This window comes from Diorhabda carinulata, chromosome 11, assembly GCF_026250575.1.
Source record: "Diorhabda carinulata isolate Delta chromosome 11, icDioCari1.1, whole genome shotgun sequence".
NCBI lineage: Eukaryota > Metazoa > Arthropoda > Insecta > Coleoptera > Chrysomelidae > Diorhabda > Diorhabda carinulata.
This window is the reverse complement of record NC_079470.1, coordinates 3,948,487-3,973,748: the sequence shown is the minus strand read 5'-3', so window position 1 is coordinate 3,973,748 and position 25,262 is coordinate 3,948,487. Positions and strand designations below refer to the sequence as shown.

General features: G+C 33.6%; 1 protein-coding gene across 2 annotated transcripts in view; it reads right to left on the bottom strand.

Annotated features, from left to right (window-relative positions):
• Positions 1-25,262, bottom strand: part of LOC130899596 (neurogenic locus Notch protein) — a 262,147-nt gene that overhangs the window by 215,541 nt on the left and 21,344 nt on the right. For both annotated transcript variants that reach the window (XM_057809656.1, XM_057809657.1), the window contains exon 2: positions 17,608-17,686. In XM_057809656.1, the coding sequence (XP_057665639.1) occupies positions 17,608-17,686 (79 nt within the window). The remainder of the gene's footprint in view (positions 1-17,607; positions 17,687-25,262) is intronic.

The following is a 25,262-nucleotide window of genomic DNA, read 5'->3' as shown; positions in this document are numbered from 1 at the left end:
TCTCAAACTCTACTCTAGATGAAACTGCTTCCTTGTTATCAGCAGTAACATACGAATGCGCAAAGTGATTCTAACGCACAGATTCTATAGGAAGGTGCATCGAGCGCACATTGCAAGTATAAAAATAGTATCTTCAATCCCTGTAATTAGTTTGAAATGTTTATTACCATTTGATAATTAAAAGAAGAAAAATTATAAAAGAGTTAACAACATACTAACAAAGAATTAATACTTTCTCATCAATGGGATTATAGTCATAGCCATAGTCCTAACCTAACCTAACCTAATCTAACCTAGCCTTACCTAACTTAACCATTCTTAAATTAAAAGGCTTTTTTGTGTAAAATAGAAAAAATAATTTTTTTCTATCAATTTACGTTTGTGTTTATAAATGAAAATCATATGGCATTTAATGCATTTTCTTGTAATTTCATAATCCAGTACACAATAAATATGAATGTGTGTATCGAGCGCACAAATTCAATAGGAAGGTGCATCGAGCGCACATTTCTATGTATGAAGACGGTATCTTCAATCTCTGTTTTTTGAAATGTTTATTACCGAACCTTTGCCTCATTTTGGAAAATCTTAGATGTTGCTGATGGATTTTCGTTTTGTCTTAATGATAATGAATTATTCAAAAGTTCGTATGTTTGCGCTCGTCGAACGATCCTTCGGATTAGACACAGTTAGTGTGCGCTAGATGCACGAAATGTTTTCTAAACGTGCCTGTGGAGAAAATTCACAAAGCGGTACTGGATGATCGTTGACTGAAAGTGTGCGAGATAGTATTTCAAAAATTGCCGTACATCGCATATTAACTGAAAATTTTGACATGAGAAAGCTGTGCGCAAGATAAGGGCCGCGTTTAGTCACAATGGAACAAAAACAGCGTCGCAAGAGAGTGAACTCTATTACACTCGAATAGTTCGAGTGGTACCTACCGTGTGAAGACGCCTGTGGATATTGATCTTGAACTTCTGTAGGCTATAGTGTTCGGGAAAAACGTACCTTGGTAGCTAATTACACATGCTTGCACTTTTCCGAAGAAAGAAATCCCGATAAATTGACGTTCTAGCGTCTACAGTTGAGTCCGGTGTTCATGAGTCACGTGTGCTTATCGAGTAGTCTGCTCTAGGTGGGATTATGTTGGATAGAACATTTGCAGTGGTAGTATCGGTAAAACAGAGTAAGATTAGCGATTTTTCTTCTATGCTCTATTCTGTCTCAAATTTCTGGTCAGCTCTAGATCGCCCATAAGTCGAATTGCTCTCTTCTATAGCGAGTCGAGCATCCTCAGGGCCGGGCTCCAAATATGCGAAAAATACTCCAAATCTATACAGAATCAATTATCCACCTTTTATGTTCCTATCAATTGATTGATCAATTGATGTACGGTGCTGAAAAGTTTCCGACCTCAATCTAAATCTAAGTAGTGAAATATATTGATGCGATTTTTGCTAAAATTTCAGCCGTTTTGGTCGCTTAGTTTCTGTGTATGGAAACTTTGAGCCATCATTTACGATCGAAAAATTTTGAGCAGCTGAATTCAAACGTATTCGGAACGGTCAAAGGTTTCTTGGTACCAAGGTACAAAAAGCGCATTTAATACCTTTTTCGGAGCAGGTTTGCCTTTTGCAATCCAATGTTCAGGAGGGTTGGGGTGGATCCAGGTTTCATCTACAGTTACAAATGCCGTCTTCCGCTTCCAGGGATTATATTCTTGCTTCTACAAATTTCCCTTCAAAAACTTTTTTTCATCACACCTCGTACGTTAAATTTCCATGGCTGCTTCATTTCAGTTATGGGTATAAGGTGCCTGGGTTGGAGATTATCAAATGCGTAACACGAATAACAAAGACATTCAGTTATATCAGTACACGGTATCTAAGTACTTTTAGTCGAAAATAATAAAAAATAAGAACGAAAATGGTCTTTGATGCTTAAACTTGATTACGTTTTATTATTTATGTATTCTTATAAACATATACAAGGACATTTTTGTAATAAGATTAAGATTTTCTGACCTTAAGGTCATCGCGCTTTTCGTTTTATTATATACCCCTCCAAATACGTACAATTACAACAAAGTTCTGTTTCTTGGAACCTCTTATGAATATAATTCAAAACCGAAGCTAAAATGAATCTTAATCAATTATTCCTACAAGTATACAGGGAGTTTGATCCATATATACACACCAAATTGTCAACGAATTTTGAAATTAATTTTCTCTTGAACCTCTAAATCGATTCTAATTATTTTATGTAATTACAGCTCCATTTTTCGGGAATTCAACTGTTTAAATGCTGTCCTCAGTTGCTATGTATTTTGTTATATACAAGGCGTAAACAAGAAAATGTCATTTTGAACACCCTTTAGAAGTAAAACGAAAATGTTTGATAATATCTGATTTTTCTCAACTGTTTTTTTTTAAATCATCTCGATATCTTAAATTGGAAAAAAATTACAGCACTGCACACGATACAGTTCGGTTTAATTATTTGCAAATAACATGTTTCGTCATCACAGTTTTCATACTATATTCTGAAAACACAAAAATTGTGTCTATTGTTAGTAAGTTAGTAAAAAGTTTAACGAAACTGGTTCAGTGAAAGATTTATCCAAATCATGACGCAGAAAAATTGTATCCCCACGTCAGATGTCAAGTTTAGATCGTATCAGAAACGACACATTAAAAAAGCAAATCAACCTAAAGGAAACACCAATAGAATATATTGAGCAAAAGCATTTGATTTGGTACGGGCACATGTAGAGGATGGGCAAGAAAATATTGACAAAAAATATTAAGTAGACCAAGATTATCTTAGTTGCATGGAATAAGGAAATGAGTGTACAAAATCCGAACGGCAACAACCGCAACGAGAAGGAAAAGAGGCAATTAGGCACCGGATAACGTCGTAAAATGTTTCGTGGCTAAATTTATATGTATATATTTTTCAACACACCTCGTATTCTGTTGATATAATACTCGACATTAAATATTTATGTTATACAAAACATTTTGAATGTTACTCTCATATAATTAATTCTCAATTAAGAATTGTAAAATAAACTGTTTCTACAATTTCATCTTCACAAAATTATTTTTTTATTTTATACAGGGTGGCGCAATAGAACGTGCATATTGCATCATTTTTTTTTTCGCTAAGTAAACGGTGCGTGGTGCGAGTTTTAGTAGCCATGAATCGTACGTTTTGAAGAGATCGGTTCCACGTTTAAACCACCAGCAAAACTTCGTTCAAGAACGTCTAAGACCACGTGTCTACGCGGAAGAGATCGGCGGCTTTGAACTTGTGGCGATGAAGTTTACATCGAATTTTGAAGTTGGATCTTGAACTGCATACTTATAAGCTCCAGTTAACACAGTCCGAAAGTAACGGTATGGGCAGGAATGTATTATTAGCCCTTTCTTCCTTGGAGATTTCCAGAACTTGCGAGATCAAGAATAGCGAAATACGAGAACTTGTTTCCAACAAGAGTGTCACACGTCAAATGGCTGTGAGACAGATATTTCCTGCGAGACTAATTTCTAAAAGAGCTGATATCCCTTGGACCCTACATAGCCCTGACTTGATGCCTCTTGATTTTTTTGTGGGGACACATCAAGCATAAAGTCTACATGAACAATCCAAGGGACATCCGCGAGGAAATGGCAGATCGCGTTTAGAGAGGGCCGTCATTTAGATGATGTTATTTTTAAATTTAATTACCTAATCATCTTATCTTTTATTTCAACAATACCTTATGTATTTATTTTTTTTAGCTTATACTTAAATGCACGTTCTATGTCCTATAGTCCTGACCTGTTCTAAATCCTTACAGTATATCATCATAAATCTAAATAGAAAGTAACATATGCAGTTGCCGAGGCTCTAACGTGTTATATAAATTTCGTTATTGAATAAAGGTCCAGACCTTTTGTTGCCGCGTTTTTTACAACCCCATTCGGGTTTCTAACACAAACCATTATTTAGCGAGTACACATGGTGCATTAATTTCAGAAGGACTACAATTCGGTTTAACCAACATGTGCATATTCATTCTTTATTCGGTTTTTTTTACGACTACGCGATTTTTGTTTATTATTCTATCTCGGATTTGTATGGCTACAAAAAGTTGTAACATGTGCAAAGATGTATACTTGATTCCCAGAAGTATCTGTTTAAATATGAGTGGATTTGTTTAGGGAAATGATGTTAACGTAATAAATAAAAAAGTTTTTGAATAATCAATAAAATAAAGAAGAAATTAGTCAATAAAAAATTGACGGGAAAGGGGATAATTAAACACCAGAAGAAAATGAATAGGAGCCCCAAGAAGTCGTTAGAATGACTGGATAGTAGAAAAAATCTTGAAATATCAAATTGGCTTTCATTAGGGGGAATGGGGATTTTTCCATTCAACATTTGGGTCAGTTTTTAATTGAGAACTTAATGTTACTTAACCAAAATTAAGTGAAATCTTGCTCAAAAATCATCTGTAGTCTTGTCATATTCAGATGGTTCAGCAGCTACATCCTGGAGATGAAATACATAGGTTAGAATTTTGTAGATGGATTAACAATCATCGACCAACAGATGAAGCCAAATTTACAAGAGACAAGATAAATAATTCACATGTGTTGGCAGATGATAATCGTATGGATTGGTATCAGAATAAATGACCAATTAGTAGATTCCCTTTTTTCATAATTTATTTGAACTTTTTACAAAATATTTTACCCAATTTGATTACGTTGTTATCCAAGAGATGTATTTTCAACATGATGGGGCTTCCCCCCTTTTTACTCACACCTAAATAATGTTTATAGCAACAGGTGGATAGTCCTAATTCATGACCTTCAAGATCCCCTGATTTCAATCCCGTAGATTATCATATTTGGACAATACTGTTAATTGATGAAGCTGGTTTCATATGAGATGGGTTTATTAATTCCCATAATTTACATTTACATGAAAATCCTCACGGTACAATTCAAACAAAAAATCAACGTCGTAATAATTTGATAGATCCATACATTTTTGATAATAACCTGAATGGTCAGTGATACTTGGAATTTCTCCAAAATGATTTCTCACCCATGTTATATGATATTTCTCTAAGCATTCGCGGAGACATGTTGTTGATGCATGATGGAGACTATCTCCAATAAATGATGTAAAAAATCATGTTAACAACATTTTTCCTAATAGCTGGATTGGTCGGGGAGGTCCACCTGTATGGCCACCACGTTCCCCTGAATTAAAAACAATGGGTTCATTGTTTGGAATGTTATCTTAAAAAATTAGATAGTATAAACTTCCATTATGGTTTCTTTGGCATGTAGAACGATTTAAAAATCTAAATATCACCATAAATTTGCTCGATTTAAACAGAGAGAACCTTTTTGTTTGAAAATCGATTGAAAAATTCATTTTTGCTATCTTTAGATTGTACAGGTTGTCCCTGGGAGAATTAAGGATTAATAACCATTGGGCATGAGCCGCCCCTGGCCTTCACATAGTCATCTAGTCGCTCCCGAATTTTTTTCATCAACTTTGCACTTTAACAAGATAAAATGTGTATTACTTTCAGATATTTTCTATAAAGATTGAGAATCCGAAAATGTGGGAAGTTAGTTTCTCTAGAATTGAAGTTCTGAAACGAGTATAGGTACTCAAGGTGATTTGTAGAAAGTTATAAGGGGGTGAAGATGGAATTGTTTGCAATTATGACGTTTGAACGGTTGCCTAGCTAATAAGTCCGGTTCTTTAATAGGATTTTAACCAGAGCTGTTGTTATTTCAACATTTTTATCGTGTTTGTAAAGATTTTTTCGTTAATTTTTTGATAATTTCAAAACTATTTTAATGATAGAGTTCGGATACCTTATTTCTTTTATAAAACGATCATGTTATACACAAAAGCTATTTTCTGTAACTATTTAGCATAACTGCATTATTCATAGTGTGTTTTAAAAATTTTTCACGGTTAAAAAATCAGCTACCGACCAAAATATGCATGAATAAGTAATCAACGGTCTCCGAAAAGAATACGAACGGGTTTTTGTAACATTTATTATAAACCATCTACTGAAAATTGGTAGTTTGCCAATTTACCTGCCAAATTTCTACCTGAATCGACCTTTTGGTATACATAGAGTTTAGCGATACGGTAACTATGCGAAGTGTGCCCATAGAAATATCGAATATACGAGGGTTATGTATAAAATTTACTTCGAAAAATAAAAAAAGGTTTGTAGTGGTCAAAAGCCATGTATATTAAAGATTACATAGTTGTTTCATGAGATTTTACCTATTTGTCAATAAAAGTTAGATATTTTGTTTTAATTCCACGAATCTCTCTCCAATAAATTTCATAGTTTTAGTTGCAATTTACATGGATAATCTTTATCAGTTTATTATCAACACATTTAATTACCAATATCTTTCATTCTCCAAAAAATTGACTTTTATTTATCTTAAGCTTCCCATTTTATTAAAATCTCATACTCTAAGCTAAATTTTGAGGTTAGAAATCGGAGAAATATTCTTGAGGACACGATGTAACGAATCTTATCCGAAATCTTCAGAAAGTAGAAGAAAATTTACGATTAGATCGGATCGGTCAGGGTCGGAACCAATTTTATATATCTTTTTATATCTCCAAAAATATCTATAATTAAAAATGTCTTTAATTATTCTTTGATATTATTTAAATTGAACATTGTGATTCTGCAAAGATTGCCTTGATGTAAAAAACTGTCTTCAATATCTATCTTCAGAAGGATCTTTTTCTAACATTGATTGACTCATCTTGATTTAACCGTCAGGAACGGTCTTGATAGTCGCCATATATTAGATCGGATTCGCCGAATAAGAACTTGGTGGCATTCAACTCCTATCAAATCGAGCAATCAGTCCGGATTTTGTAATGTCAGATTACTATTTATTCAAATTTAAGACGATAATCTTACATAGGATAAAATTTTAAGCCAAGAGAGACAATTTCTTGGATCTAAACACAAAGTTTTATCAAGGTCTCAAAAAGCTTGCTGAACGTTGGGATAAAACCTTTGAATATAAAGGCTTTCCTTTTTGTATAATTATTTAATAAGAAACTGTACATTGTACATTACATTGTAAATCGATATTATTTATGAGAGACCCTATATATTCATCATCATCTTCAAGCCTTTCAATCCCATGTGGTTTATGACTATTATGGCTTTGAATCCTTCTTTTCTTGAGGTGGATCACTCGATGTTTTCTAATTTTTATTTTCTTTATAGTTTGTCATTTGGTTTGGCTGTTTTTGTTATTATTTTTCATTCTTTTCAGTTCCGATATTTTGCTCTCCAGTTTTCTATATTGAGTGCTCTTATGTCTTCGTCTATTTCGTTTCTCCAAGTCTTTCTCGACCTGCTTCTCCTCCTTAGCCACAATGAGATCCATTGCGTTATTCTTTTGATCATTCCAATTGGTTTTTTTCTTGCCCGGACCAATTGCGCATTTGTGCTTTTATGTATCTCACTATATTCTCCTTCCCCAGTTTTCTCTCTATTTCTTCGTTTTTCGTTGCCCTCCTTTCTCTTTTCTGTGTTATATTTCGACTTGTTATAGTTATCATTATCTTTCTTTCGGTTCTTTTAAGTTTTTCTTAATCTCTTTTGTTTATTACTGTTGTTTCCATCGCATACGTGATTACTGGTCTTATTAGGGTTTTGTTTGGTTATTATGTTTTTGTTTTTTAATAGGTTTTTCTTTCTTCCATAGGCTTGATAGCCTTTTTGTATCCTTTCCTTTATCCTGTCTCTGGTTGTTCCAACTTTATTCCTAGACACAGTCCTTAATTTCTTGCTTTTTCTTCTTCTAATTCGTCGATCGATTTTATTAATTCCCTCAGTCCATTTGCTATGATCGTTAAATAATCTGCGTATGCTAATATCTGTTATAATATTCTTATTTTGTAGTCCTGCGTTTCTCACAATGCCTTCAAGACCTTCAGTATTATAGATAGATAATTACTAAAAAGATACATTTTCTACCTTTGAACAGATTGTGAAAATATGTATTATAACTCTCTCATTATTTCAACTTTGATGTAAACCTATGAAATTTTTGTTATAATACCCATCCAAATACGCTCCTGTTTTCTCAAATGGTTTACACACAAGTGTAAACTTTCATGATGAAGGATAAAGACGACATGATGTATACCACGTAAGCGAGTAGCATTAAAAAGAGACAAGAGTAGTATAATAGTTTTATGTTGCCGAAGAAGAATCAATGGACCAATTAACCCTATGGTCTATAATGAACCGGCATTGTCCGCAAACGGTTACCGCACTCTATTGTCCACAACTAACAATCGCTTCCTGATGTTGATATATATCGACAAACGGACTATGTTTGTGTGTGTGTGTGTGTGTGCTCGAATTAATTGCTCTCATTCAGATTTTTAACAGATAAAATTTCGATCGTGATAAATTTAATTTATTGTTTGTCAATGACTCGCCATGCCGCTCAAAAATCTGATCGATCATTTCGACCGTGACAATTAAACAATTACAGGTAGAGAGAGAGAGAGAGAGAGAGAGAGAACGAAAGAATCGCTCTTATATAACAAATTACAATAAACAATCGAGAAGAAGAACTTGTTAGGTTATGACTGACGATTTTTTTTTCAAATTGATTTTCAAAGGTATACAATCGACATACGACAGTTACATGTATTAATAAATTGAATTGTGGAGTGTTTAAAATATTCGGTGACTTTTTGCATTTTACGTCGATTGTTATTATTGTAGTTATAATCTATTTTTGTGTATGAGACAGTAATAAAGCCAACTAACTAATTCAAAACTTTCAAGTATTATTAGAGAATAATCTAAATCATTGATTTCCAAATTTTTTTGTTTCATAGACCAGTTTAAAAATTTTGCTGAGTCTCGAAACAAAATGAAGACTATGGAAACTTGCGTTGTGGCTGAGTTTCAACGACGAATTAACAGTTTTTGGAAAAAAAAATAAGTTAGAACTGATTGCTTGATTAATTAATAATTTGACTTGCCTGTTTTGTATTAAATTTTCCCACCAATAAACCTTCTCCCGCGAAAATTCATTCCAGCGGGAAAAAAACTCCTTGAAGGGAATATTCATATTCATTCTTTGACTACTAAACTATAGAGTGGTCCGTAAGGAATTGACCCTTTGTCCTTATTTAACCTACTCTTAAAATTAGCAATTTCAATGCTTTCAAATGCATCCAACAATTTAGTATTTCACATTATTAATATTATATTATGATTGTGACTGACAGCGTGATCGACAATACCTGATTTCCGGTCCGTCCATATTTCAAATGAGCTTTGTGCTCTTTAAACCGAACAGTAACGGATCTCTTAGTCTGCCCAATATACTTTCGGGCACAATTACCAAAGCTAATTTGATATATGTACCATTCTCTTAAAAATTGGGTATTTTATCCACAGGATTGCCCAACAATAATCGTTTTAATGTATTATTGGATTTATGAACCAAATTGAAGCCCACTATGATTGTAGACTTCGTTGTTGTACTGATCTAACAATGGGAAACTGTTCATGAATCATTTTGAAAAGCAAATCAGTCAAGAGTTTCAGTTTTTTTCCAGGGTATGGTACAGGTATGTGTATGATATTTTCGCCATATTCAATACGAAGAAGGCAAACGAAGAATTCATTTTGGAACTCTAAATACCCATCTATTTCAGTTCACCTTTGAAATGAAAAATAATAGACAGTTACCATTTTTAGGTACTTTACTACTAGAATTTGATGTATTTAGGTGCAGGTATATCCCAGTTTATTCTTTTCGTTGTATCCAACAGAAGATGGCCAGTCCCCATTTCCTGGTACATCGGTTAATCCAGTTTCCACTTACCATCGAAAGATGCAATAAGGAAAAGTCCTTCATTGAGGATGCATCTGTACTCAACGGTTGTTATAAAAGAATTGTAAATAGGTTAATACATCGTCATAGGTTTAAGAAATCTCTAGGTGAAACCAATTTTTCCAAACCCAAAGTGAAAAACAACAAAAATTTCCTCTGATACCTTTCAATCCTCTTTGTACAAAAGGATTTGAAGGAGTATTTAGCAGAGTGGGTTTAAAATTTGTTAATAGATCCAACAAAACATTAAAACAATTTTTGGGCAATCCTAAGGATAAAATGTGACGGAAAGTATATCGGGCAGACTAAGAGATGTGTTATTGTTCGGTTTAAAGAGCACAAAGCTCCGGACCAGAACATCAGATATTGCCGATCACGCTGCCAGTCACAATCATGACATAATATTAATAATGTAAAATACTAAATTGTTGGATGCATTTGAAACCATTGAAATTGTTGAATCTAACAGTAGGTTAAATAGGAACAAAGGGCCAATTCCTTATAGCCCACTCTATAGTTTAGTAGTCAAAGAATAAATATGAATATTCCCACCAAGGAGTTTTTTCCTGTTTGCTGAAATTAATTTTCGCGGGAGAAGGTTATTGGTGGGAAATTTTAGTACAAAACAGGTAAGTTAAGTTATTAGATATTAATTTACCTCCAGTCTCTGAAGACGATAACTTGGTTATCGAAATGCGCGTCAGTCAGTGTAATTGTGTGTGTTGGTATAAACACTGTGTTCAGTATGAATATTACCCAACGGTTCCAAAATTTCCAGCTTAGTTGCTAGATTAATTAATCGATAATAAAATAATATAATTGATTAAAAACTATTCTTAGTCAAATCTAAAACTACTTTGTCGCCAGCCAATATTCGAGGTATATTTCTAGATGCTTCTAGAAACTCCTTCTCTAGACGTAAGCATAAATGAGGTAACAGATTTAAAATATTTATATATTTTATATATTAAATTCAATACAATTGCATACGTATAACGTGATATTTTAGTTTGAATAGAAGATTACTTCCTTGAATAGTACTTATATTTACCAGAATTTTTTTTGATACAGAATAATCGATAAACTTTCTGACTATGTAAAAGGCGAATTTAATTATTATAAATGATTTATTGAAAGAAAATGGTTAAAAATTCATATTTATGGTATTATTACAAGAGAAATCCTCAATGTTTATGTCTGATTGATTTATTTCTATTTATTTTTTAAACTATAATTATCCGTTTAAAAAAATTTCATCATAAAAACAGAAGAGCAATAAACTATAATTAAAAAAATCATTTTTCATATATTTATAGCTGTTCTCCAACATCTACAAACTTTTTTATTTCATCGTCTTCTGTACGCACGTCGCGTTTCTTTCAGTTTTTATTTTTAATATTTTTATAATAATCCATTTGTAAGTTGATTATTATTTTATTGAAAACCAGAAGATTGTCATAACTCGGTTGTCGAAGTGCTGCTCGGGCGCCCCGTCTCGTCTTACCAAAAATATATTACAGCCTGGTGCCAGGTATAAAATCAGCTTGAATTGTCTGTTCTTTGAAAGAAAGAGTGTGTAGGATGAAGAATACAAAAGAAAAGGATTATCTATTATCTGGTGTGGTGCTCGGGGCACGCCTTCTGTCTTTTTCTTATTTCTTTCGAACTCGAACAAATACAGAGTGGAGAGTTTGAATAATGAATAATTCTAGATGATATTTTGAAAAAACGAAATAGTTTAAATAAGTATTTTAATAAACTTTTGTTGTTATTTAGTTTACACAAATCAATATAAAAAATATTTGGGAAACGAAAATATTCTATAATTTCTAAACTGTAATTGAATTCCTCAATTATAAATAGTGAATCATACTAGGTAAGGCAAGACCGAGATGTGCAAGATCAACACGTAGATGTACAGGACTTACGCAAGAACAAGAAAGATTGGTCTTGCTAAAAATGCAAGACTAAAACCGAGTGTGCAAGACCAAGACCGAGATGTGCAAGACTTATGCAAGACCAAGACCGAGATGTGCAAGATCAACACGTAGATGTACAGGACTTATGCAAGACCAAGAAAGATTGGTCTTGCTAAAAATGCAAGACCAAAACCGAGTGTGCAAGACTTATGCCAAGACCAAGTCTGAGTGTGCAAGACCAAAACCGTGTGTGCAAGACCAAAACGCAAGACCAAGAGAGACTGGTTTTGCTTTTTTTCCATTTATTCAAAGCAATTTTAATTTTAAATAAGTATAGCTAATATGTTTGTTGAGAAAATTATTCCACTCACAATAAATACTAATAAAATAAGTGCCTGTTGATTTATGGGGGTAATTAAGATATAAAATTATCATTCGTTTACCATATATGTGTAAATCAGAAATGATAGTTTACGTTTTCTGTTTCAATATATCTTTTTATTTTTCATATTTCTATTTTTCAAGTTTTTGATTAATAAAAAAATTTCATATTTGTTACGTTGCGTTTTTTTTTCTAAATATATAACTAATTATGTCGATAACAGGGTTCTCTGGTATGTCATCAAAATTTATTTGAATAGGTATCAAAATATAGTAAATATAAGGTAAATCTTTTGTATCGTAGTGTAATGTAATTTGGGACAAAAATACGAAAAAAAAAACTTTTTTACAAATGGATACATTTTTAGACTGAACTTTCTGAATATTTAATTTCATTATATTGAGGATATCTACATATCAAATTTACAGCAAAATAGTTAACTAGTAGAACATCAACTAATTTTTTTTTTGAAAAATGGTTAATACCTATTATTTTTAACATTAAATCAAGAACTAATTTCACCAAAGATTTCAGTTTTGGTTTCATTTCAAAAACAATTTTCATTTTAAGAAAAATCAATTACCTACCATTGCAAAAATACACATTCCACAATCCCGTACAGGCGCAATTGGTGCAGATAAAATATTCTCGTTCTTAGATTTTGATATATTTCAAACTGCTTTTATGGGATGGTTTTGTATACTTATACTCTTTAGGATCAATTATAAAATGCAAGAATCTTGAAGCAAGACCAAGACCAAGACGGGACTATGCAAGACCAAGACCACATACGAGGCTGCAAGACCAAGACCAAGACCAGGCATGCAAGACCAAGACCGGACTATGCAGGACCAAGACGACATATGAAGATGCAAGACCAAGACCAATGCCTTGTAGAGCCATTTTACGGGCCAATCAAATTAGAACATTACCGTGTATTAAAAAATCATTTTTTCAAATACCGATAAAGAGGGAAAGATTCAGCATTAGTTGATAAAAAAATAAGTGGGTTCTAACAAAAACTGTTTGATATTTTACAAATTTAAAAACATTCTTCATTTTACCCACTCTTCAGAGAATATACGTTCAAGTAGTTTCAGTTGCTTGCCTCGTAAGTTTTGACGTTAGTAAAAAACATTTTTTCCATCCATATGACGTTTATGAAGTATCAACTATCAAAAAACCACGTGTAAACATTTCGATAAGTCAGGAAAAAGTTAGAGCCATTTAACTGAAGCTACTTTTGTTATTTTTAAAACAATGTATTCAAAACAAATCCGTGCATTAATTTAGCATTACTCCTTAATAAAAAATAGTATATAAGCTCAGCAATGGTTTCAAAAGTGTTATCCGGACCTTGCACCATCGGAAAGAACCATTTGTTAAAAGTTTGTTCAATTTAAACGTAGTGACACCGATTATGGTGAACGTTTTGGTAGTCCAATTGAGGTGGTTACTCCAGAAAACATCAAAAACACCACAAATTGGTTATATCTAATCGTAAAATCAAATTGCATAAAATACCTAACCTAAACTAACCATTTAACAATGAGAACACTTTTTTCAACGTGGGTGCCGCATTTACTCACAGTCGATCAAAAACAAAAACGTGTTGATGATTCAGAGCAGTTTTTGGCCGAGTTTACACGTAATAAATCAGATTTTTCTTATGGATATTTGACCATGGATGGAACATAGATCCATCACTTCACTCCGAAATCAAAACGGTCATCGTCTGAGTGAACACCTGTCGGTGAACCACGTCCGAAGCGTCTAAAAGTATAACTGTCAGTTGGAAAGGTTATGGCTTCAGTATTTTGGGAAGCGCATGGAATATTGTTTATCGACTATCTCCAAAAAGGAAGAGATAATTAATAGCGAATACTATATAGAGTTGGATCGTTTGAATTCAAAAATCAAGGAATATGTCGAAGAAAAAAACACTGTTTCACCAAGACAATGCACCGATTCACAAGTCGATGTCAATGATGGTTAAATTGAAAGAATTACACTTCGAATTGCTTTCTCATCCACGGTATAGTCCAGATCTATTGTAACTTTTGGCTATTTGCTGTTCTCAATGTTTAAAATGCTCAAATTAAAAAGCTGAAGCTGAAGCCTATTTAGATCGGCATCGGCATCGGCATCGGCATCAAGAAGTTAGAGAAGCATTGGAATGATGTATTGCTCTTGAAGAAAATTACATTTAACACGTTTAAACCCAACCAAAACTGATAAACTTTCTCCAGGACCCAAACCCCATACGGGGTATGGATCCAAGGAAAAAACAATTAAAAGTGTAAAAATGAAATCAAATTACTAGCAGAAAGCGAAAAAGTAATAAAAATATTAAAATGAAAGGATAAGCGCGATGATGTTTTCTACAAAGCATGCTGATGAGACATTAAACATTGAAAGACGATCAGGAATGGTTGTAAAGCCTTAAGCCATGGTCGACTATAACAAAGGAAAATCTTGTATAGACCTGTCTGAACAAATGATCAAATTACAACACTTCTTTTAGAAAGACGTTCAAGTGGTATAGAAAAGTTTCTATTGAACTGTTATTTGGTACAGAAATACTGAATCTAAAATCAGTGTAGCAAAGAAGTTACTGACGAAAGAAAATACGGATGTTGCTGGTCGAGAGACGCCAAAACAAAACCATAAACCCATTGCCTAGTGAAGAAAGAAGGTCCAAGTCGCAAGTTGCGAAGAAATTGTGAAGGGTGCAGTAAAAAAAAATCAAATAGACTAAGTGTAAGGTAATAATTCAAGGATCCAGGATGGTTCGACCAAACTGTAAAACACATTTAAATACGGTCCCTTGAGCCGTAGAGAAGGGTCGAAATAAGATACGTGGTGCGGTCCATAGGACTTTGAAGAGTCTATGGACCGCACCGGGGCTGAACGTGTTAATGAATAAAATCGATTTTTGGTATTAATTCTACGATGGTGATTCCAAAACATTCTGATTGTAAAATAAACAGAATGACGTCCTTTGCTTTTGATCGCGTTTTCAGAGAAAACGACTAAGGCCAACAAATCATTTTTGTAGGAAATTTCATGAAATTTTATGTCCTCAGAGCAGTTTTTTTCTAAGCATTTTGTTACTCAAAATATAATCAGAATCCAAATTTCCACGGCCGGCGACCAATTTATTTATTCAAAATGCATATCGCAAAGAAAGTTTGTGCCAATTTTCAGGCTATTTTTTTCTTTTGCTTCTTGTACTATACAATTTCCATTATGGGTAATTCCAGCGCTCGTATATTTAGTTTGTTGTCGGTTGCCAAGCAACCGACTCGACGGCCATAAATAAGACCCACACGTCTCGAAAACAATGGAACTAATGAGGCTATGTACGGCCACGGCCTACCGAGCATTCGTAAAAAAAAACAATGAAGTGGTGGCTAGGTAAGGAAATTTTAAAAAACGGTTGACAATACGTTCCTGCTTTTTTATCGATAAGCATCGCCTGATTTGTAAGTGTCTACCAGTGTAGGCAATAAGAGTAAAAGAGATAGTCGATCTTTACAATGTGCTTGCTTTACAACAATTTGTTGTTATTATAATATCCATAAATGGAGGGTGAACGCGTGACAGGATGTTTGAGTCGAACGAACTTAAAAGAAACGTCCACCAACTATCGTAAAATATGAAATATAAAACTTATAATTGATCTAAATCAACGTATATCCTCTATGCGAAGGGTATTCAGGAAGTAACTATGTTTACGTGTGCGTCATGTTAGTCGGCGTTCAGCTATCATAATGCACGTTGCTTGGATATTCAAAGCTTATCGAGGAATGAGGAAGATTTGATGCTCTATCTGGATAGTTCGTCGTCAACCGTCAAACAATTTCTAGAACCCTCCTAAGCGTTGGCCAACTAGATTCTTTATCAACAGTGACTTTAACATAAGACCATACTAATTCTAACAATAATATCTCATCTTTACTATAACAAAACATCAAGATAGCGTACAGACAAAATCAATCAATAAATTAACATAATTTAAAATAATAGGATAAACTTTCACAAAAAGTGACAGCAAATTAAACCCTGATAGATGCTCGCTTTCCTCTCACGTTTTCTATGAAGGTTATTCTATGAATTCTGCCAAATTTTTAACAACTGAGAATAACTACAAAAAACGTCTGTTTTTAGAAACAAGATATATTCCTCCAAATGATCAGTCTATTATTAAGCAAATAATTTGAATATCTTTCGTGTAATTTTTGCATATCTTTAATATTTTGAAAAAAAAATCTATCAATATTCAATTATAGCGACCTAAACTCTCAAATAGACGGATTTCAATTTCATAAAAACAATTGCATTGCAACAGAAATCAATAAACTCCATATTTATATCTTACTGTTTTGGAACCAAATTAATTTAAAATTTCATGAAAAATGTGTTATAACACAATTCTCTTATAATATGCAGTATTTATATTTCGATCATTATTTTAGTCGCTAATTAGAAAGCTTTGTTTTTTATGTATTGAAAATAGTACATTTTGATATTTAGCTGCCACAATCCCACAACAAAAGATCTCAACTTGTACAAAAACTTATATTTTCAATGTTTTTTAAGACAGCGCTTCAACAAGAGCAGCTACGATAAAACTAATGCTATCATCGTATTCTACAGGAAGATATAGTACGAAAACATATACGAGGGTTGTCCGAAAAGTTAACGACCTCGACTTGATAATATCAGTACTTGGGAAATATATTTGCACATGCGTTTGGAGATTCTCACTAGAATTTCAGTTGTTTCGGACGCTTGGTTTGTATTTAACAATTTTATAAGTGAGGCGTTGTAAAGATATTTCTGAAAATGGAAAAAATTGAGTGAAGAGCCGTCGTTAGGTGTTTGAAATGCAATAGACTTATGAAAATGAAAAGGTACATCATTTATCACCGTAAAATTACGAAATACGGCGATATCATTGAAAAAGTTAAGCCGAATTAAGATAAGAAAAATAAGAATACCCAAAATCGCATTTTCCATCTACTGACTAAAGAGATATGTACAAGCGTGAGCTATCCACGCATTGGATACCGATTTGGACCAAAATCTAATTAGAATCAATATTTCCGAAACATTGTTGGACTAAGTGTATGGATTTGAAAGAGAATTTGAAGTTAAAATGATTATGGAAACAAAATATCTGATAAACCTCGTATATCCAACTCTCAATGGGACAACAAAAACTAAATGCTTAAACCGATTGTCATATAAATCTTATTTTGTTTTTCCATGGAATTTGATGGTGATATTACTTTTATAGTATCATTTTTTTTGGTCTTGTTTTATTATTTTCTAATTTCCTTAAGTATATTACATCTATCTATCTACTTACTTGCAAAAACTGTCTTCTTTTAAGGGCGACAAACATGCTCCGCCATTTTTACAAGGATTGGGTGAGCATGATTCAAAACCTGAAACAAAAAAAACATAATGTAATGGGAATCGTTGACATACCGTACGAAATTTGATCCGGACTGACCAAAAAACCATATTTATACGTATTTTGATTCAATTATTTATTTATTGTCACCTTCCAAATAGGCCCTTAACTATCATATTGACTATCACTACATTACTATGTGTTGTTGTCTCCTGAACCATTTACCAAATGAAAAATATTTTAGAGTTCAGCATCACAAGACCAAAGCCTTCAAATTTTGTTCATGGGCTCAAATATTTGCACCCTTATCGGCAATAACCTCGCACCTCAAATGATTCCAAACGTTTGAGCAGAATTTCTGTGACCGTCCATGCTTTAGAGTTTCACAAGATTTTTTTTATGAAAAAATGCTTGCTCTCTAGGACCCCATATATTGTTTATGACAAAAGAGCGAATTCTATGTTGAATTTTGCATATTTGGATATTTTGTTAATTTTTTGCATAATTCTAAAAAACGTCTACAGTAATATTAATACGAAGTTTAGCGTCTCTTTTGTCCTTTAAGATGTTAATTTGAAATTTTGAGGGGTCATAGCCATCATTAGTCGTCACATTTAAATATAACTTACAATCTGTTCCAGAATGCTGTGCCATATCAAAGTTAAATTTTTATAAATGGTATATTTTATGGTATATTTGAAAATCAGCTTGATATGGAATTGTGATATGTTCTATAAGGTATTTAAAAGTTATAACCAATTTTCGAATAGAAGTAAAAATTCTCGAAAAATATTCATTTCGTTAATACGAATCTGATACATTATTTTTTCGTTTTTTTTTGCAAATGAATCACTCTGTAGTTGAGTGAGTAGTACTACAAATATACTTTTATCAAGCATTCCATATATCTAAAATTATAAAATTTTGAGATATATTGATTTTTCTGTACAAAACAATGAAGATGTATGTATAGGTTCGTTCCAACCCATCAAAAAACCATCCTTGGTACGGTGCCGATTCTGCGTGTTTCCGAGACGGTCTTTTGATACTTGGCTGATAGTAAATACTGTTACAAGAACTGTGCATATACAGAGATTGCGCAGAAAATATCTATAACCGCTTCCGATAACTGTTCCAAGTACGTTCCCGACTAGCAGATTGGAACAAACCTTATATATGATCATTTAACAATTAAATTGGCTATGAGTTGTAAGCCTTGATTGGAATGGTGTTCAGTACCTATTATGGTTTTAATCCCATGTAGGAGAACTTGAACGACGGGGCTTAGCTTGGGCCAACGCTTGGAAACCCGGCCTTGGCAAACCAGAATATCCCAAGCCTGGTTGAAGTCTGGGTAGCTTAGCGCCGGCCATTCTATGGTCTAAGCCTTACCTCGTCCATCCCATATTCACCCAAGCCTGACTGAGCTCTGGGTAACCCGACCTCGGCCGTCCTATAGTCAGCCAGGTTTGGCAGAACTCTGAATAACTATATGAGTTTTGTTTCAGTATCTTACCCATTATAGATATCTTTGGCATTAAATTTTTTATGAATAAAATTCTCTCATGCACAAAAGACAATAAAAAAAGAATAATACAAAATAGTATCATAGTGCATTAATAAAAACCAGCCTGGTCCAGAGTTGCTAACCAAGCTAGGAACATTGTTATGATCCCAAAGTCTCACCTAGTCGGGGACAATAATGGCTTCCAAGCAAGGGCCAGAGTTGTACATACTTGGCCCAAATCTGGGTTTATACTGGACCCATCGTAATATCCTATATGGGATGTACTCATGATACGTTCCCCGAAGTACTTCGAAAACAGGAAAGAGTCATCTGGCAAAAACGGTGGCTCTTATTTCATTTTTGGCCAAAAAATCACTAACAATCATACAATTGTAGCCGGATTGACGTAGGAACCCATGGGAACGATAGTCGGTACTTTTCTCGCTTCTTTAGTAACAATTACTTGCTACACGGGAGAACAACGCGCGTTCTCGATGAAACAATTTTACAAAAATGGAGATACTTACGCCAATATTTGCCATATATTATTAATCATACAATATCAATTAGTGTCTATTAAAAATGTAACTGTTAGCCTACTAGATACCGTATAAATATATGTGAATCGCCCTGTATATCATCGTATAATTTTCGTGGTAACAAATTAGATGAACGGACAAAATAATAATAATAATCTGTTATTAGTATCAGTAATACACAGCGCGTTGTCGGGCAGCGTGCCATATATTAAAAGTTAAAACACATCAAGTCTCTTATTTAATGAAAAACATCCGGGATATGACCGTTCGTCACGTAAACTGGATATAACGAGACATTTTCGCAATAAAAACAAAATTAACATAAATACATTTAAGGATAGTCCAACGAAGTATGTCAAGCGAAAAATCTCAAGTTGTTCTCAATTGCATGTCGGAGATCGGGAAGGGTTGCAAAAACGCGCTTTTTGAAAAGGCGCCACAGGAAGAAATCACAGGGTGTCGTCAGGTTACATGACTGTCCTGGCCACCTATCTATTCTCCAAAAAGAGGTACTGTTGCACACAAAACGCGCACTGTGTCGGAGCTCCATGCTGCCAGATCTGACGGATGTTCGCGAACGTTGGATCGTTGTCAGTTTGAACGAGCAGTTCCAGAAAACTTTGCCCCGTCCCAAGACCCTCATTAAAGTACGTACTCACGAGTTTTCCCGCATGAATACTTTCCCACGCACACACCCCAGGGAGGTTCAATTCTTCTTCAATGAAAACGTCAGGATTCTGATCGTTCATCCAACCACAAAATGGAATGTTATAACTGCGGATCATTCTCACTGCATCGCTCGCAGAATTCCAATCTGCGATCGAAATCATCCTCGTGAAGTGCGTGGGGGTGACGCGGAGGGTAAACTCGAGAGTGTATGGGATCGAATATTTACAGTTCTTCCGATAGCCGCAGTGCAGATTGTTCAACTATCGCCAGAGCTTCTCTTACCGTAATTGGTTACAGTTAATGTTAGTTATTACTGATAATGGTCGTCCAGAATGCGGCGCGTCGGTAACAGAGCCTGTTTTTTACAATTTCTACTATGTCTTCCACTCTGTTAAACGATTTGGTAACGGCAAGTACGGAAATTGCTGTTGTAATTTGGTATATATAGTTTCGTAATCCGCGTTCGTACGTTTCTTTTTATTCTTATTCAACTGTTCCCAAACTTATGAGCGTTGCCGGAGTTATGCTGATTTTTCGATAGTATTCCTTGTCTTATACCAACTTCTGTAGCAATTGAATTAAAAACAAAGAGGAGGGGACTCACCCTAGATAGTGAACAAACACGAAAAGGAGATAACCATAAAAGCCACGAAAATCCTGATGATATACAGATACTTCACAGGGAAGAATTGGGGTTGTAGCACATAAATCCTACAGTGGATGTACACAGCGATAGTAAAACCACTATGGACTAGTGGTCCGAGGTGCTAGAACTGTTCTGAATACCACGAGAATCAATTTTTCGACGGCATAAGAACCTTCTTCTATATGTGCCATGAGAACATGTCCAACGACTATAATAGAAGTGAACCTAAATCTTCTACAACCAATAAATATATGCAGTTGAATTGAACATCTAAAAATGCTGAAAAGTCCAGCTGAAAGTGCAAACGATTTTGTTAAGTAGAAGTCCAAACCTCTAGTATGAAATAAAAGACAATGATGTTTTGCAGTTAGAGCCATCCCGTATCCTGTACGCTCTTAAAGGAATGGGGTTGAGAGATCAACTGTTAACACTGAGTATCTTCTGAGTCTCAGAAAGCAAAAGGGGCACAATGGATCCTTTGATCAGCAGTGAATATCACACATATATACAAGATTTCAAAGAAAAGTATAGTACGTACATCCTTTCCTTATTTTCTCTAGATCCTTTCACCACCGTCTGGTGAGATCAAATAAAATCTGGATTTATCAGAGAAAGAAAAAAGTCGTTGTTTCAGTTTTTAAGAGCAAGTCGAATTCTACATATTCCACGGGTATCACTGGACATGGGGCTGGTCCTCTGATTGACACCAGCTCGTTTAAAGAACTAGAAAGGCTCATCGACCGATTTGTTATAGTCTTCCATAATTACGGACTAAAGCTTGAAATAAAGAAGAACAAATTATGGTCCTAACTAAACAACAAAATGAACCAAAAGAAGAAAGAACAGTTAAAACTGTACAAATAGAGCAAGTAAAAACATTAAAGTACCTGGGAAACGTAATAAACAAATAAATGGGATTGTAACGTGGAAATATGAGCAATAATGCATCCAAGATCTTAACATTGATCCTCGTATGAGGATGGCACGATGTTATGTCTTTCCTACGCTCTCAACAAACGTTTGGAATTGTTATGGTTATTTTATTAGATAGTCGATAGAGTTACAAAAACTGGAGAAGCATGGGTCAGCGCACTCAGCTATTCCGCGCAGCTGTAAATAAAGCGATGATAGTCAATATGATAGTTAACGATCAATAACAGTCACATGAAGAAGAAGAGACGTTCCCAAACTGTACACATACTTGAAGAAGCGGTTGCTTTTTAAATTCGACTTTAAGACGTGCCAGCAGGCAATATAATATCGGCCAGCCATTTTTCTGAATAATCGTTAATGACCTTATTGGATGAAAAAATGGTTTTTGCTTTCGAGGAAGCAAGTTTTGATTGTTATTTTGATCTGGAGTTTAATTTACGGTATTTTTTGAAAGCAGAAAATCATTTCAAAATAAGACCATTTTTAGAATAATATTTACGTAACGTTTCCTCGGTTTCCTTAATTGTTTTAGAAAATAATATTTGCTGAAGTCTTTTTTTACATAAAAATAGAAATAGTTTACCTTTTATGGGTATTGTAATTGTAATTTAGGTAAAATTAGTGACAGACGACCCCAAAAACCTCTTAAAAGTCAACACGACCTCGTATCATAAACATTATGGTCTATAATCATTAAAACAATATAAAAAATTGTATTATCAAGTAAAATTAATTACATATTTATTGATTTTGATGTTTAATTGCGCAGTTTCGGATTTCTAAATCATTGGAGCTCTCACAAATATAATTAATACAATATTTATGAAGAATTGAGGTTTTTATTGGCCCGGACAACTTTCTAATTGAAAATCATGTCAACAACAGCTTCCTTAACGATGCTAAATTTATAATAAATAGTTAAAGAAACATATTATTAGACCTTTATTTGTCAATACTTGTCAACTCCTTCAATATGAGTAACAATTAAATGGTGACCCGACGCGCGGTTATAAATTGGACGCTACTACCCTTCAATCCAATTATCATTAAATTGGACGCTTTCTATTACTATTATTGAATAGATGACGTGGAAATAACTTTTTTATATGAAAAAAATATTCTCGTTTCTGATTTAAAGTAAAACCTTTAAAGTAGCAAAATCAAAACTTATATTTTTTAAATTATATATTTGAACATTATGAATTTTTAATGGATTATTATGTATTTCCATGTAGTGTGGTTGTCAGAATAAATAATTCTACACTACATCTGAAAGGCGGGGGCGGCTCACACCCAATGGTTAACAATTCGTAACTTGTACAGGGACGACCTGTACAATCTAAACATAACAAAAATAATTTTTTAACAAAAAGGTTACATTTATAACTCGATAAAATTCATGGTTTAGGAGATATGTAGATTTTTAGATCGTTGTACATGTCAAGCAAACCGTTCGCCATAAAGAAACATTCTAAAGAAAATTATCATGAATCGTAATTATCTATTGAAAAATAAACATAAAACATAAGAAAAAACATTGAAATGTACAAAAATTTAGTTGGTTAGCCTACAATTTATCGCACATGGTCCATTTTCTAATTATTCTCGACTCCAGCGAAACAATTTCAATCCTCCAATCTGTTTTTGATTCGTATTGGTGCTAATCCTTATTTAGCTAACAGAGGAAAACTCAATTTGAGAAATTTTTCAAAACAACTTGACTGAGTGGTGGTTCGAGCTCTACTATATGAGGATGGTCCCAGAAGGACCTGGCCCAACAAAGAAAACACAAAATTTTGGAATAAAATTTATTTTTCAACGTTACCTCCTTTCAGCTCCATACACTTTTTATAATAAGAATCGTCAAGCTCCTCAAAATAGTTAAATCTAACAAATAGGGTGCATGAGGTAACAATTCAAACTTAATTCATTAATTTTGGCCATTTCAATAACGGATTGTTGAGCTGGTGCATTGTCTTGATGAAACAACACTTTCTTCCTAATCATTCTTAGCCAAATGCAATAATTTTTGCTTGATTTATTGCAAAAAATTTGCATAATACTCTCCGTTACTAATTTTTCCTTTTTCAAAATAGTCAATGTGAATTATCCCACGCGCATCCCAAAAAAACCGGCGCCAAGACTTTGACTGTAGATGGAACGGTCTTTGTCTTCTTTGGAGTCAGTTCTTCCTTTTCAGTCCATTGGTTTGTTTCGGGTGTGAAGCTATGGACACACGTTTCATCCGCGGTTATGACAAAAGCAAAAATTCGGTTTTATTTTTGTGAAACATCTTCTCGACGCTGTTTTTGTTCCATTGTTAGCACACAGCTTTCTCATGGCCTGTAGAGCATATTAATAATATTGTTGATGATTATTATTGACGCGCGAATTAAGATTTTTGAGAAAGCACTCTATTTACTATATAAGGCTAAGAACTCATGGACCGCACTACCATTACCAAATATCCACAAAATAATGATGTAAAACAAACACTCTTTCAGTAGCCGTTGATTGTGTCGCTCAAACTTTTCTTCTATTACATCTTTTTAACAACCTAACTAACAAGATACATCCTAGTGGTATCTACTAGTATCCGTGTAGGTAGACGTTCATTAAAATTATATTTAGATACTATAATTTTCTCTATAGTAGGTATATATGAAGAAGGTTCTCGACTATGAATAATAATAAATTTTATTATTAAAATCTAAACAACCTACGCTGTATATTTTATAAAACTTGGATGGCGAGACACAGGAAAACTGATTTTATTTATGTACAAAGTAATGTTAGGTTATTAACACCAAATAATATTACAGAGGGTGTCTCATAAGTAATATCTATATAAACAATTTGTTTATAACAATTATAATATCCAGATATAGATAATTATATAAATAATTCTAGCAGTATACTGTAAATACCGTTTCTAGGACAGCAACAGATACTTTGTATCAAATGAGGGAAAAAATCCGAACAAACTTTTTGTTTCAATTTAATTATTTGCACTTTACTCTACGAAATAATGGTTAACACATTTTATATAACTAGTCCAGTTACTTAGGCCAAAATAGGTGAATATCTCGGAAAATCGACATACCCAGTATATTACCACGTAAAAACTTGTATTTTGGCATCCTAAAACTATACTCAAAATTCATATATAATTGGATGGTTGAAAGTTTTGAAGTCATGGATCAAAGTTCACAAAAATCGTTTTTTTTTTTACATTTTTTGCAAATATCTCGTTCGTTTTCTATAGGTTTCACGCTATTTGTGTTAATTATCAATATTGTAGAGAATTCAATTG